The sequence below is a fragment of the Tamandua tetradactyla genome, chromosome 10, assembly GCF_023851605.1.
Source record: "Tamandua tetradactyla isolate mTamTet1 chromosome 10, mTamTet1.pri, whole genome shotgun sequence".
Classification (NCBI taxonomy): domain Eukaryota; kingdom Metazoa; phylum Chordata; class Mammalia; order Pilosa; family Myrmecophagidae; genus Tamandua; species Tamandua tetradactyla.
The window spans coordinates 18,347,672-18,364,431 of NC_135336.1; the positions used below are offsets into that span (position 1 = coordinate 18,347,672).

Here is a 16,760-nt window from a genome sequence, read left to right on the forward strand (position 1 = left end):
ATTAATGTTAGTCCTTTTTGGAATGTTTGATAAAATTCCCCTGTGAAGCCATCTGGCCCTGGACTTTTCTTTGTTGAAAGATTTTTGGTGACTGATTGAATCTCTTTATTTTTTATTGGTTTGTTGTGCTCGTCTGTTTCTTCATGGGTCAGTATACCTTGTTTGTGCATTTCCAGAAATTTGTCCATTTCATCTAAGTTGTCTAGTTTGTTGGCATATACTTCTTTATAGTATTATCTTGTAATTTCTTTGATTTTTTTTCAAGGTCTGTGGTAACGACCCTTCTCTCATTTCTGATTTTGTTTATTTGCATCCTCTCTCTTTTTTTCTTTGTCAGCCTTGCTAGTAGACCATCAATTTTATTTATTTTCTCAGAGAACCAACTTTTGGTTTTATGGATTCTCTTTGCTGTTCTTTTTTCTCCCATTCATTTAACTCTGCTTTTAATCTTTATTTCTATTTTTCTATTTGCTTTGGGGTTAGTTTGCTGCTCTTAAGTTCCTCCAGATGAGTGGTTGAGTCCTCAATTTTTGCTCTTTCTTGTTTTTTAATATAGGCATTTAGGGCAATAAATTTCCCTCTCAGCACAGCCTTTGCTGTAACCCATAAGTTCTGATATGTTGTGTTCTTGTTTTCAGTTGTTTCCAGATACCTACTGATTTCTCTAGCAATTTCTTCTTTGACCCACTGGTTATTTAAGAGTGTGTTATTTAATCTCCGTATATTTGTAAAAGTTCTTGTTCTTGGATGGTTATTTGTATCCAGCATCATTCCATTGTGATCAGAGAAGGTGCTTTGAATAATTTTGATGTTTTTAAATTTATAAAGATCTGTTTTGTTCCCCAGCATATGATCTATCCTGGAGAATGTTCCATGAGCACTGGAGAATAATGTATATCCTGCTGTTTTGGGGTAGGTAATGACCTACATATGTGTATTAGGTCCGGTTCATTTATGAAGTTGTATAACTTCTCTATTTCCTAGTTGATCCTCTGTCTGGTTGTTCTATTTATAGAGGAGAGTGGTTATTGAAGTCTTCTGCTATTATTTTTGAAAGTTATTTTGCTCCCTTCAGTTTTGCCAGTGTCTGTCTCCTGTGCTTTGGTGCTCCTTTTTTTGAAGCATAAACATTTATGATTGTTATTTCTTCTTGGTGAATTGTCTGTTTTATTAATATATAGTGTCTGTCTCTTATGATGTCTTCACATTTAAAGTCTGTTTTTTGTCTGATATTAATATAGCTACTCCTGCTTTATTTTGGTTCCCACTTAGGTGGAACATCTTTTTCCATCCTTTCTATTTGTATCCTTTTGTCTAAGATGAGTCTCTTATAAGCAGTATACATCTGGATTTTATTTCTTAATCCATTCTGCCCATCTGTATCTTTTAATTGATAATTTTATTCTGTTAACATTCAGAGTTACTACTGAAAATGCATTTCTTGAATCCACCATCTCATCCTTTGGATTTTGTGTCTGATCTGTATATTCTTTTCCCTCTGTAAAAGTTAGAGTTCTCTAGAGAAACAGAATGAACAGGAAATATCAGTAAATATAAAATTTACAGAATTGTCTCATGTAATCATGGGAACGTAGAGTCCAGAATCTGTAGGGCAGCCTGTGAAGCTGATGACTCTGATGGAGCGTTTGGATGAACTCAACAGGAGAGTTTTGCTGGCTGAAGCAGGAAGAGAGACTGTCTATTCTGAATCCTCCTTAAAAGCCTTCCATTGATTAGATTTAACGTCAATCATTGCAGAAGATACTTCCCTTGGCTGTTTATAGATGGAATCAGCAGGCTACGTGATCATGATTTAATTCTATGAAATGTCCTCATAGCAACAGACAGGCCAGCACTTGCCCAACCAGACAAATGAGTACCACCACCTGGCCAAGTTGACACATGAACCTGACCACAATACCCTCTATCTCTTTTTATCCTTTAAATTACCCTTACTGGTACTCTTCAATTCTGTGCCCTCCTCCAGATCTCCCACTACTGTTTCTTTTTTTAACTGGCAGAACTCCTTTTAGTATTTCTTTTAGGGCCAGTCTCTAGTTGACAGATTCTTTCAGCATTTGTTTGTCTGTGAAAATGTTAATCTCTCCATCAGTTTTGAAGGACAATTAGTGTGGGTACAAATTTCTTGCCTGGAAGTCTTTCTCTTTCCGGATCTTACAGATATCATACCACTGCCTTCTCTCCTCCATTGTGGCAGTTGAGTAACCTGAATTCAGTCTTATGTGATTTCCCTTGTATGTAGTAGATTTTTTTTTCTCTTGCTGCTTTCAGGATTTTCTGATTTTCTTCAACATTTGAGAGACCAAGTAACGTGTTTCTTGGGAAAGGCCTATTTGGATTTATTGTATTTGGAATTCATTGGACTTCTTTGATTTGCATATACATGCCCTCTATAATGGTTGTGAAGTTTTTCCCCATTATATCCTCAACTAATCTTCCTAGTCCTTTTCTGTTCTCCTCCTGGGGCACCAATGATTTTTATATTTATATGCTTTGTTTTGTCCGTCATTTCCCTGAGATCCAATTCAGATTTTTCTATCCTTTTTGCCTTTTGCATTTTGAGTGTTCAAAATCAGTTGTCTTATCCTCTTGTTCACTTATTCTTTCTTCTGCATTTTCAAATATGCTGTTGTACAGATTTTAGTTTATTTTTCATTTGGTCTGTAGCATCTTTAATTTCTGTGATGGCTGCTAGTTTTCTGTTTATTCTTTCAAATTCCCCTTTATGCTTTTCTTCCCCTTTGTGCTTTTTTAGTGTCTTCTGGATCTCCTTTATATCAGTACCCATCCCATTTATTTTATTTAGTAGAGTGATATGAACATCTTCGATTAATTATTCCAAAGTCTGAGTCTCCTCTGGGATTAATTTGGTCATTAGGCTGGGCTATATCTGTCTGCATCTTGATGTTTTTAGTAATCTTCTGTTGTCTTCGTGGCATGTAAATACCTTGATTGGTTTTCTTTGTATGTTGATTTCCTTCAGTAGTCTAAAGTTTTGCTTTTAGGGGATGGATGTGGAACAGGATAGGCAACTTTGCAGGGTGGGGCACAACAGCACAGTGATACATTGTAGCACAGGTATAGGCACAGGTTGGGAATGCTACACTGGTGCCTTTGAGTATGACGTGTGGGTTGCAGGGTTGTAGAGGTGCAGTGCATGAGTTGTGTGTATGTGGTGCAGCTCAGGCCGACCTTGGAGTGCAGAGCAGGGTGCAGCATGTGGGACACAGAGGTAGAGCATTCCTACTCCTGCTCTCCTGAGGGCTCAGGGCTTCTGTTTGGAAAGAGGTGTGTTAGGCTGTTTATACCAGCTGGACAGTCTCCGGTTCTCTGTGTTTCAATTAATTCAGCTTTTGTAAGCAGGGCCTCCCTGTGTGGTGTAGAAGACACTCCTGGCTCACTAACACCCTGGAATCGCCATCTCAGTTGCCTTCCTGTTCCTTCTGCTTTCCTTGGAGCAGGGTTGAACTCGACCTATCCTATTTGGCCATCTTGCTGGAACCCTGGGTCCACTCCTCCTTCTCCTTTAATCTTTTTCCCAATCTCTAGGAGTATTTGAGCTCTGCCCATTCTAAGTTTTTCATGTTGGAAATGGGGTCAACAATATGGGATAGGGGATGGAACTAGTTGATGTTCTTGGAGAGGCTGCCCCTTGTGGGTTTCAGAACTTATCTGGTCTAGAAACACATCTGCAGGTTATAGGTTTCTGGAAAATAATCTTAGTACGTGAAACTTTTGTAGAATCTCAGATAGAACCCTAGATGTTCTATAGGGTTAGTAGGGATGGTTTTGGTTGGGATTTGGCAAATTGTGGTATTTTGCAATATCTAGCTAAAGCTCACGTGAAAGCAGCCTCCAGAATAGTCTTTGACTCTACTTGAATTCTCTCAACCACTTATGCCTTATTTTGTTACAATTCTTTTCCCTTCTTTTGGTCAGGAAGGTGTTGTCAATCCCATGGTGCCAGGGTCAGACTTGTCCCAGTGATTCACATCCCACATTGCCAGGGAAACTTTGACTTCCCGATGTCATGTTCCATGTAGTGGGGAGGGTAATTATTTTCCTTGCAGTGTTGGGCTTAGAGAGAGAGAGAGGCCACACCTGAGCAACAAAAGGTGTTTTCTCAAGTAACTCTTAGCCATGATTATAGTTAGGCTTACATTCTTCACTACAGAAATACAAAGTTAAGGCTTGGCCTATTGACTTGGCAGACCTTATTATTTGAAACCGTATCAGGGGTTTCCTGGTGGTAAGGCTTAACAGAGCCATTTCTTTTCTCCTGTCCCCCAAAGGCCTTTGCCTTTTTTTTTTTCTTTTGTATGCTATATGGCGGGTACCACATTTCATTATTTTTTCCTTTTGAGTATCCCTTATGCAGCACCCTTTGTTGAAACTGTTTGGTTTAGGTTTTTGTTTGTTTGTTTTGCTTGTTTCTTTGTTTGGGAAGTGCATGGGTCAGGAATTGAACCCGGCTTTCCTTCATGGCAGACGAGAATGCCAATACTTTTAAGTTAACTACCCAGCATACTCTGGGGTATGTCTGAGTTTTACTGTAAGCTATACGGAATTACAATCCCTAATTCCCATTTTGGGCTCCATGTGTTTGAATTGTTTTTTGCTTTTTGTTTGCTGTTTTTTAATGATCTCACTTCTATTAATTTTTTAAGGTTTATAGCCGTTAAAGTTTTTTTGCTGGTATGTATGAGGGTTAAAAAAATCATTTTTTTCCACATAAAATTCAAAAGAAACCACTTTTACCATCAAGTAAAAGTAAAAAGGAATGCTTTTTAAATTAGTCCTAAGTGACTTTTAGTAAATTAATTGTAGGCTGCTGTGCTGACATCATGACAAACCAAAGTGTAGGGTTGGGTCTAGTTTTGTTTTGGTTTTCTTTTCACTATCCAGTGTTTGTAGATTAAATTGGGAAAAGTCCCAGTTGTAAGGCAAGGATCTTTTTGGATTCCGCCAAGGGTATGCTCCCTAGGTTGAATGCTGGAGGATGAGGCACAGTTTGCCAGACCGAGGTCAACTACATAATAGTCATCAAGGTAAAAATATTCATCTTGTCCTCCTTAGTTTTACATTTCCTGGAAATCTACTCGGTAGCACAGGATAACTCCAATTCTACCAAATCCTTTCACAAGGATTGTAACTTATCTATGACAATTTCCAGTGTAGTTCCAAATTTTTTACAGTTGTTAGCAAACCATTCCAGCAGGGGCATGCTCTCAGTTGGTTCATTTTCCTGTCCTGTCTCTTTGTCTGTGAAACGAGATTTATCCTTCTTTTGTTCTGGAGTTAAAGAATTTTCTCCTCTTCTGAGCCTTGGCAATGAAGAACATATCTCATTATATCCAGATTATCATAGACTGTTAGAATCTCTACAGCTCCCATTTCCAAAGCCTCTAGTGTATCTTCTACTCCAAAACAGTACTTCCCACATTGTGGCTGATTTCATCAAAATATTGTCCTGTTCAACCAAAGCAATAGGCTGAACCCCCAATCTTGGGGTTTGTTCACATGAAACGTAACCCCACAAATGATTGGCTAAACTTTCTTAAAATTAGGCCTAAAAGTCACCCCCAAGAGAAACCTCTTTTGTTGCTCAGATGTGGCCTCTCTCTCTCAGCCAACACGACAAGCAAACTCACCGCCCTCCCTGTCTCTACATGGGACATGACTCCCAGGGGTGTGGACCTTCCTGGCAACGTGGGACAGAAATCCTAGAATGAGCTGAGATTCAGCACCAAGGGATTGAGAAAACCTCCTTGACCGAAAGAGGGAAGAGAGAAATGAGACAAAATAAAGTGTCAATGACTGAGAGATTCCAAACAGAATTGAGAGGTTATCCTGGAAGTTTTTCTTACACATTAAATACATATCACCTTTTCAGTTAAGGTGTAACAGAGAGGCTGGAGAGAACTGCCTGAAAATGTAGAGCTGTGTTCCCGTAGCCATGTTTCTTGAAGATGATTGTATAATGATATAGCTTTTACAATGTGACTGTGTGATTGTGAAAACCTTGTGTCTGATGCTTCTTTTATCTACCTTATGGACAGATGAGTAAAACATATAGATTAAAAATAAATAAATAATAGGGGGAACAAATGTTAAAATAAATTTAGTAGATTGGAATGCTAGATCAGTGAATGCGAGGGGCGAGGGGTATCGTATATATGAATTTTTTTTTCTGTTTTCTTTTTCTTTTTCTGAATTGATGCAAATGCTCTAAGAAATGATCATGATGATGAATATACAACTATGTGATGAAAAAAAGAATGTTCATATTGTATGTGGATTGGTTTTATTAATAAAAATAAAAAAATTTTTAAATATGTCTGATTAATTTCTTCTCTTGAATAAATTTCATGTTGGAGAGAACGTGAAATTATTCCGTAGATAATTCAATACCTTGGTTGAATCCATTTTCACCACCATAAGAGATATCAACTAATTTTAAAGCTTTTGATTGCAAGCTCTGATCAAACATATCAGATTGACTTAGTTCAGTTTTTTTGTTGTTGTTCTTTGTTTGTTTTTCTCATGGGCAGCAGGCACCAGGATGCGAACCCAGGTCTCCAGCATGGCAGTCGAGAACTCTGCCACTGAGCCACCATGGTCCACCCCTTAGTTCAATTTTAAAGTCAGCTGATCCAGCTAAAACAAGACCAGCCACATTTGCTTTGTCCCTAGAAATAAACAGCTGCACAGCAGTCTCAGCTACTTTCCAAACATAGTTATGTCATTTTTCCGTTCTTGCACAGGGCATATGCAATACAAACTGACTTCTAATGTATTTCTTTGGGAGATCCACAGTGAATTTGTGCGGTACTTCTCTTGTGTTTCCTTGGAATGTGCTAAAAAAAGGCACCACTACCATCTCTTACAATGAAGCTAAACTTGCTGTTATCTGAAAGTAGTGCTGCAAGAGCCTCCATAATGGAATTTGTTGTTAGACAAAAGCAATGATGTGTTGATTGATTTTGAAAGGCTCAAAGGCAATGTTGACTTTCTTTTCCTTTCTTCCTTCCATTATAGTTGTTCCACAGTAAACAACCGGAACATTTGGAGGTAGTTTCTTGTACAGATGTAATGGCTGCAAGGAATGAAAGGTGGTTTAATTGTGACTTAATGATAGATCCATTTCCAAACTCGTCTGCTAACATTTTGCCACTCTTGAAATATGGTATTTGGGAGGAATGATCAACAAAATTATGCTTGTGCCATTGCCAGAGTCCAGATCCAGTTGGCTACTGCTGGTTCCCCTCATCCAGCCATGTGGCACGGTGCAGGGTGGCCACCCTGAAGGGTCCAGAAACCAGGAGGATACTGGGGGGCTGAATATGGCACTAACCTGCGGGCTGCCTCCAAGTTCTTGATGAACTTCTTGATCTTCTATATCTCCATGTTCCTGTCAGCAGCACTGGGGTTGTCCAAAATCTTCTCACCTCCTCCTCCCTAAGGGCCCAGTTCTGGGTGGCAGTGGCTGCTCCTCCTCCCCAGCATCGGCTCTGCAGCAGTGGCCTGTATTGTATTTTTTATTTAATGTATTCTTTTAGGTCCCATAAGGTCTGTTATTTTTCTTTGTAAGCTTTCAAATTCTTGTTTATGCTCACCTATTTTCTTCTAATATCCTTTTTTTTTTGTATAGTGTATGGTAGGGATCACATTTCATGTGACTATCCTGTTATTGCAGCACCATTTGTTGAGCTTTTTTTTTTTTTTTTTGAAGTACATGGGCCTGGGATCGATCCTGGGCCTCCCATGTGGCAGGTGAGAATTCTACCACTGAGCTACCCTTGCACCCCCAATATCTTCTTGTGGCATGAAAGGCATCATGATATTTGTGGCCTCTTAATTTATAGGCTCGGATTGCGGACAACACAGACTTCAGTGATATAAAAAGAGAATTTATTATGAAAGTAATTAAAAGATTATTAGAAATGAGACATAGTTATGTCACCAGATGGGACAGCATCAGCACCTTAAGAGAAGTGCTAGGGAATCTCAGAGACAGCATTCAGGGTCTGACTGGCAAAAGTCCACAGCAGATGGTCTTCTTCCCAGATAAGATTCTCTCTCTTTCTCTCTCTCTCATGAGATTCTCCCTAGTCTAACTTCTTGCATGCAGTTTATATGATATCTTTACATAATAGTGGCCAGATTCCAATGAGCTCATGTGGCTGGGCCCAAATACATCTCTATCTGGGAGGCTAGCCAGTCCTCCCAGCTAGAGTGCACATTTCAACAATTTATTACCAGGGTCATGTAATGGTAACCTCAATTGGGTAAACAGACTTTTACAAGAATTTATTATCAAGGTCATGTAATGGCCACATCAGTTGAATAGAACAGATTCTACATTTTTAGTTTTCCCTTTCACCTCTTTTTTTTTTAGCCATTTCATTGATTTAAGAGATTCGTTTGAACATCTTTGATTAACTTTGAACAACTTTGTTCCAAGTTCTCTATCTCCCCTGACCTTTTAATTTGTTCCTTTGGCTGGGCCGTATCTTCCTGCTTATTATGAGTTGTGATTTTCTGCTGATGTCTGGTCATCTTATCTTTATGGGTTTCTTCAGAAAGTTAGTTTCTCTCTCATGTAAGATTGTGTCCATTGATTGGATTTGTGTTATGCCTCTTCTTTACAGTTTGTTTAACAGTATTTCCCAGCCTAAACAGGGCCATGTACCTGTGCAGTGGGCACACACCAGATCCAAAGAGCTTTAGCAGAGAAAGAGTCATGAAAAATTCTAAAAAGCCTTTTTCTTTTTCCTCCATATCATGAGGCTTGCACATTTTTGCAAATATAAATGCACAGCAGATGGTGCTTTTTGGCTACCTGTTCTCCTCAGTCCTATGAAGGCAAGCTGTTACAGTCCTTTGACATTTCTGTCTCTGACATGGTCGAAACAGTGGTACCCAGTAGTGTCTGACAGGGATGGCCTAGACCAGTGTGATCCCATTTTCTAACTTTGCCAGCCAGTATTTGGCTTAGTACTGGTCTGTATCCCCCTCTGTTCTTGGGGTGGAGGCCCACCATGGCCATCTCAATCCACAGCAGTTCCCAGGCATGGATCAGACTGCCTGTTGCTGCTTTCTTTGAAGGTGGGGAATGGGCACCAAGAGCTGTGGATGGAATTACTCATAGTCTTTGACCATAGTTTCTCAGACTCTTTGTCCTACACTTCCCTGGATGTTGTACTGAGCTCCCATAGTCTCCATAGCTGCTAACAGTTGATTCAGGGAGTTTCTGCCTGGCCACTCACTGCTGCTCAGATCTGGTTTTATTTTGTTTTGTTACTGTTGTTACTTTCCTTTCACAAATAGTGAAAATATAATTTGGGTGTGCTTTCTGTTGATTGTTAATCAAAAACCACATGAGAAGCATCATTGGAGTTAGTGGTACAGCCTGAAAGTAATTCACATGAAGCATCTTTGGGTATTATAAATTCTAGACATTATACTATATATAGTATATGTATATAATACATAGTGTGTAATATAGACATTACAGTATATAGGAGACCTGGATTCTGAGACAGACTGCCTGGTTTAATTTAAATTTTGGAGCTGTTACTAGACAAGTGTAGTAATTTCTCTCAACTTTTCTAACCAGTTATGTTTTTATGATTATTGTTAGATTAAATGAGGTCATGCAAAATAGTCAGAAAATGTTACCTATTGTTACTACTATTATTATTATTATAACATTACTGTTCCAAAGAAATATGGCTTTCAGTCAAGTTGTTAATTGTTTTCTTCTTTTTCTTTTTCTCTAGACAGGGATGACTTTGAATGAGCGATTTGGGATCCTGAAAGAACAAAGAGCTACTTTCACATTCAACAAAGGAGGAAGCCGCTTTGTAACCGTGGGATAGATCCCATGTCAAAGGGACTTTTTGAATGACAGCTCTATTTGAAAAGTTGAATTGCTTGAAGAGTTTGTCATAGAAATTCAAGAAACTTTATTGCAAAATATTCGCAAGGCTAAATAACTCTTTATTTTTATTTGTGAAGTTTTTTTAAAACATGTATAAAATAATGCCCTGAAAGAATAACAGGGACTATATACCTATCTGTTCTTAAAGTTTTCATGGTTAATTCAGCAGAACAACCCTCTGTTTGAGTTCTTTGGTTCCTCATGCAGCAGAAGAAAGAAAAAGATAGAAATCGATTATTTTTGTGATAGTGCTATTTAGAATTTCATCTCCTTTGCCTATTGTTTAGGTTTTGCCATGGTAAATCTTGGTCTTTGGAAATATGAGTAGGGGCCCTTCATTGCTGTCACTTATACTTTAATAGTTTCGATGTAATACGTGCAGTTGCCTTTTCTTCAGTAAAAATGTTTTTTAAAAATTTCATTAGAATTCCAGTTTGGGGTTTTAAGATTCAGGGGAATATTTGTAACTCAGTTCCTTTTTTTTTTTCAGCTAGTGTTAGGTTAATTCCTCAGAATGATAATAAATCTTCAGTGAAAAACTTTTAATATGAAATATGGCTCTAGGCATTAGTCTCAGTTTAAGATGTTGGTGTTAAAAGACTGTAAATGCATGTTTACAAAGTTATCTGATAGAGCCTTGTAGGAGAAGGTCCAATGTAAAAAAATCTCATAATTTGTGTTTAGTAAATGAAGAAAGCTTGAAAGAAAGTAGCAGGTTGAGGAACAGGTAACTGAGTGAAAAACTTTAAAATCCAGGTAGAGGTATTCTGTTTGGATGTAGTATAATCTTGGTCCAATGTCCACAAAGTATTTTTCAAATAATATTTAAAAGAACTATAATTATTACATAGATTGAGTCCCTTAGATATTTTGGTAGTAAAATTAATAACCATAAAGACCTGTACTTCTTTCTTATTTAAAAAGTTGATTTTAAAACCTTTTGAGTTTGCCAAATTATGCAGTATCCTATTCCAAAAAGAAAAATATACTTGTCTATGTCACAAAGGAAAGTAATGCAAAAGTGAAAAGAGAATTGCAATATAACCTTGCTTTATACCTCTCTCTTTGATTTAATTTATGGTATAAAGTTCAGGAATTTGTGGGGAGGAAACAATTTGGTTTTTACCCCTACTGGCGTGGTACAAGGAGTTAGTCTTTTATGTCAAGATCTTAGAGTCCTCTGATAGATGTATACTAGAAGTTATGGCATAATGCCAAAATGCAGCAAAATATTCCAGCTAGAAGTTATAAATTTGGTCATTACGAAGCTTGATCTTTTGGTTTTCTCTAAATGTGTGTTAGTTTCTCTAGAGTATAATATTAGTGTTTACTTTTCCTATTAAAAAGAACATTTAGTTTATCACTCTTGCCTGCCTTGCATTGTATACTAGATTTCATTGTCACTCATGCTCCTTAGGTTTCTTATTGGTTTATTCAGAAGCCATGGAAAACTGTCATTAACAGTTTCATGCTTATACCAAAGAATTAAATCCGATCCTAAATATCTGGTGTTTTGAAAATACTTCTACTGATAAAGGATTATTGGAAGTCAGTCACAGTATTTGAAAATAAACTGCAGTCTCTCTAGCTATTTTATGCTTTTTGTGGAGGCCAAGGTACCTTTGCAAAAACAATTTTTGCAAGTATGAATGTTTGTATTTGGTCCAGGAGCAGTACATTTTAGACTGGTTAGAATTACTGGTAGCTTATTTTAAAGCAAAGGAAAAAACAACTGAACATGCGTTTGTTGTGATTAGAACAATTTGTGAAAATATGGTGTGAAGGTAGTTTTCATTTTCCTGTTGTGTTAAATATTGTACAGAACTATTATTAATGCCTTTTTTTAACCTTAAAAATTGCCCCAAATATTGACATTAAGTGCATCAAACAACAAAATGTCTTTGGTATATTATTCTTTATGCATCTGTAATTTAATTTTCTTTTTAAATATAAAATTTTGCCTTTGGTACAAATAAATTAAAACTGAGTGCTAATATGTTGTATATACACAAAAGAGAAGAAATTTCCTTTCTTGAAAGTTTAGCTGCTAATATGGTTTGTAGTCATTCTTTTTTAGTACTTAAAGATTTTTTGTTTTTTAAAACAGGATGCCATTTAAAATTCCCTTTGCATCAAGGCGTATGTAAAACATTGATGCAGTGCATCACAAATTGAAAGTTTGTATTTAATGAGGACGTGCTTTACCTGTACTTTTTGGTGTTTTTGGAAAAGTTGCATTTAGATCTATTCTGAAGATGTTAATTTAAAAAAAAATAAAATGTACAGGTTTCACATAATTTATTCTTAGCTATAAAGATTGAGATGTGGTCTTTAGAGTGGAGTTTGTTGTAAGGATCTTTATAGTGATTATATAATTACTAGGTTTGAAAAGTTACTTATTTAAATTGTCAGTCAGTATAGACTCTGATATTGGCATCCCTCTGACTACTCTTTGACTATTTCATTCATAGCTCCAACAGAAGATAGCCAACAGAAGTTAAAAAAAAAAAAAGAATCTGTTTACTTAGAATGCAGAACATCAGAGTTAGATGAGCCTTTAGAGATCATCCAGTTCAACCTCTCATTTTACATCCCAGTAAAGTAAAGTTAGGCCCAAAGTTTTCAAGACCCATGTGTGGCAGAGTCACTTTTTGAGCCCAGATCTTCTGATTCTCGTTCATTATAAACTGTTCCTGGGAATTAAGCATCCACAGAAAGTAGAAGTAGATTCCATTGAGGTAGAAATAATAGTTGTTTTATTTTCTGGTTTTTTTTTTTAGTTCTACATATTTCGTCTCTATTAAAGATTACAGTATTCTCTGTTTAGCGTTACATGTAAGCTGTTAAATTCTCAAAGACAACAATAACAATAATTCTAGCATATGTCTGATATTGCAAAAAAATTTCTTTACTCTTCAAATTAAAGCTGGAATGGTGTGTGGCTTGGCAGATATCTAAAGTGCTAATATCTAAGTGCTAATAGCAATGCTTTTAGCATTTGTGGTATGGTAGGTAAATCTAACTCTACCAGTGACAATTACGAGAGTCTGTTACTTTGGTATTCAACTTAGATAGACCTATTAGAAAAGGCCCATGTTCCTTATTAGACATTATGTATTTTTTCCTGATAGGCTTAAACTTTTCACCACAATTTTGCTTATAAGTAAGTCATAAAATACTTCTTAATATGAAGTAACTTACAGACTTCATTGCCAATCGTTATTTTCTGTTAGGATAGGTTTATGCATATCACTGTATTTTGCTGTCAGTAGCTTCATAATTCACACGATAAGTACTGATGTTTCTAGTTCTAGTTTTAGGGTAATTTTTCTTCTGATTTGTTTTTACAATAAGGAGATAAGAAAGAGAAAAAAATACCTGACTTTGGTACTACAGAGAATGAATGCCCTACATTCTAAATGCAAGCCATATTATTGTAGAAAATTATTTCTTCATTTCTGGATAGTATAGCCTTGAATTTTCATCAAAATTATATGATTATTTGTTTTTTTGTTACTGTAAAAAGAAACGATGTGATTTCAGCTTCCCTTAAAAAGAGTTCTTTTTGTATAACTCAGTTTGGAATTATTCTTTAAAAAAAAATTCAGTAAACACAAGAATTTATAACCTGAGTTTGAACTTTTGTGGACTATAAATAGGGATTGAAAGATATGCTTGTAAATTGTAGACTTTCAGTGTTTCATTTTCTCTGCTCTTATAGTTTATTTTCTATCAAATCAAATCAGCAAAAAAGATTGATTAAAGACAAATGTGATACCATTCTGGGACTGAAAGTCCTTGTTTTTGCGTGTATTCAGATGAGGTTTGCCAATGTGTAAAGGTTAATATGGAGCTTTTTCCCCCAAAAGGAGCATGTATATGTTTAATTTCTACATCTTCCATTTCCATTTTCCCCTGAGGAGAAAATCACATTGTGTAAATTCCCTTTTCTTGTATAAAGCTTTAAAAAATAAATTACAGTGTTTCTTATTATTAAAGGAGTAAGAAAGGAAAAGACCGAACATTTATTAAACAATTTCTCCTTAACATGTGAAGAGAATGGATTGGCCAAGGTTCTGATCCTATCTCAGAGTTTATAAAAGTGGAATCTGAAGTGTAAAAGTGGAATCTTAAGTGAGTGACCATAATTTCTAGTGCGTAGAGGTAGGGAAGTGGACTTTAATTCTGCATGGCATAGTGAGATATAGAGCTGTCAAGAGCTATTGAGATTTGAAACTTGCCCTTTGTTTGAATGTGTTAACTTTTAACCTATAAAAACTGGAAGAAGCAGGGAAGTTCACTGTATCAATTCCTAGCACTTAATGAACCCCCACTGCCTATTTTTTCACCGCTTGCTTCCAGACCACCGAGCAGAAGTTACTGCTTACAGCCTTTTTACAACTTTCTCACTACTTCTTTTATTCATTGCTAGACTCTTTGGTGCACTCCAACAAAAACTCCATTTCCTGTATCTTATTCTCATAAGATGATGATGTTACCTACTTTATGGAGATGATTGAAGGAGTAAGTTGAGAATTCCCTCATATTCCATCTACACTTTGTGGGTCAAACCCTAAATGCACAGAAGTTTCAGGAAAGTTCATTTTCTAAAATTAAGCCCTTGATGTATCTTCCATCTTTTCTTTGGCTAGGTCTTGTTCTCACATGATGTAGTAACTTCATTTCCCCCCCCATATCTGAAGCATCTTTATTTTGGCCTTTGAATACTTACATATCCTGTTTTGCTTAAAAATTAATTCTTTTTTCTTCTTCTCAATCTTGACTGTCTCTATTTTGTTCCCACTCATTCTTTCTACTTTTTAACTCCTAAAGAATGCTCAGCCCTGAGATATAGAAGATAATTGTAGCATAGTATCTATAATATCAAGGACCTTAACATTAGGTTGAACTAACAAACATCAGTCATCAATCTGGGGACTAGCATATTATGGTGTGATTATAATGGCACGTGCAATGTAGATAGGAAGAATAGGGCCAAATTATGGAGACCTTGTCAGAAAAATTCAAGTGTAATGTGAGAGATACAGGTAATCAAATGTAGATGACATAATGGTGTATTTTAGACATCTATAGCTTTATAATGTTAATAGGGAACATATAAATTGCTATTAGTCACTGTGAATAATAAAAATTATAAAATTAGATCCTGTTTTTAAATAGCTTAAAATCTAACACTGCCATAAAACAATTTTAGGAAGACTAGACTAACAGAAACTAGTTCATGCATTGGATAAATATTATCTGCAGGGATGAGAAATATACTGCTTGCTATTGCAGTGACCCATGCTTACAACAGAGATTGACAATTGATTGTGGAATCCTATTGAAGGACCTGGAATGTAATTCATGAAACAACTGTCTGGGCAGCCATTGCTAATCTATCATTATTGATATCAACAGAAAACATTTTTATAATCTCTTGCATTGATTAGAAGTTCAGGAAAGTACTAATCAAGAAGGCTTCGTTGAAGAGTTGGGCCTTGAATAATGGGTAGGATCTCTCCAACCTATTTTGTATTGCTCCCTTACATGGACTTCTGACCTGTGGTCTTAACATCCTCCATATGTACCATTATAATTGTGTTCATACTGATCCTCCTCCCAATCTGAAATACTGTGTTCATACTACTTGTTCTAGTTTGCTAGCTGCCAGAATGCAACACACCAGAGATGGATTGGCTTTTAATAAAAGGGGATTTATTTTGTTGGTTCTTCAGAGGAAAGGCAGCTAACTTTCCACTGAGGTTCTTTCTTACGTGGAAGGCACAAGGTGGTCTCTGCTGGTCTTCTCTCCAAGCCCCTGGGTTCCAACAACTTTCCCCGGGGTGACTTCTTTCTGCATCTCCAAAGGCTTGGGCTGAGCTGCAAGTGCTGAAATGAGGAATGCCAAGCTGCTTAGCTGTGCTACATTGCGTTCTCTCATTTAAGCACCAGCCAATTAAGTCAAAAGTCACTCATTGCAGCAGACACGCCTCCTAGCCCACTGCAGATGTAATTAGCAACAGATGAGGTTCACCTACCATTGGCTTATGTCCACAGCAACAAGACTAGGTATGCTCACCTGGCCAAGTTGACAACTGAATCTAACTAACACATGTCCACCCCTTCCCTTGTCAACTTGGCAACTTAAAGCATCACTTTAAACAGGTGCAAAAACTTCTCTTCTTGCTGTGGGCCTGTGAATCTCAAAACAAATTATCTGATGCCAATATGCAAAGGAGGATAAACACAGGATCCATAGGGAGAAACTGGAAGGAAAACCTGCAGGCAAACACCATTGGATTTCAAAGTCTGAAAGTCATTTATCCTTCGGCTGTAGAAAGTGGCAGTCCCACCCCTTCCAAGGGCCTATGCAGTGGCTGGCCTCTTTCCAAATCCCTCGGGGAACATCGAGGAGACCACCTCTCGGCTCCACTCTCCAGGCATCAGGGCCACCCCTGGGCTCTCTGCCATTTCTGGGGCACATGCTCAACCCCTCCACATGGTGGTAGCCAGGCTCTCCCAGTCCCCCAAGGAGCGTGCTATGCCTTTTCCAAGGCCTGAGGCTGCACAACTCTTCCACTGCAATGAGAGGGGAGACTCATCCTCGCCCTTCAGGGTAAACTCACCCTCACCATGTATATGGGTGGGTCCACTCTCCTGGCCGAGATTTCTTGGCTTCAAACCCGAACTTCCATGGTTCTCACTCTGCAAACTCCAATTTTTTCCCTTTTGTGTCCTCCTTTGTCAAAATTGGTAGTAGTTCCATTTACACCAACAGTCTCTTCAAACCCTC

The 16,760-nt window shown here is 37.3% G+C and overlaps 1 protein-coding gene and 1 pseudogene across 5 annotated transcripts in view; one reads left to right on the forward strand and one right to left on the reverse strand.

The window, feature by feature from the left end:
* FYTTD1 (forty-two-three domain containing 1) overlaps positions 1-12,854 on the forward strand; it is an 88,198-nt gene extending 75,344 nt beyond the window's left edge. For 4 of the 5 annotated variants that reach the window (XM_077118042.1, XM_077118047.1, XM_077118045.1 and 1 more), the window contains one exon: positions 9,804-12,854. In XM_077118042.1, coding sequence (XP_076974157.1) covers positions 9,804-9,902 — 99 coding nt within the window. In that variant the 3' untranslated portion in view covers positions 9,903-12,854. Of the gene's footprint in view, positions 1-846; positions 913-9,803 lie in introns of all 5 variants that reach the window. The other variant, XM_077118044.1, reaches the window with a different exon arrangement.
* LOC143648816 (eukaryotic peptide chain release factor subunit 1 pseudogene) lies at positions 6,563-7,291 on the reverse strand (annotated as a pseudogene).
* Positions 12,855-16,760: the final 3,906 nt, after the last annotated feature.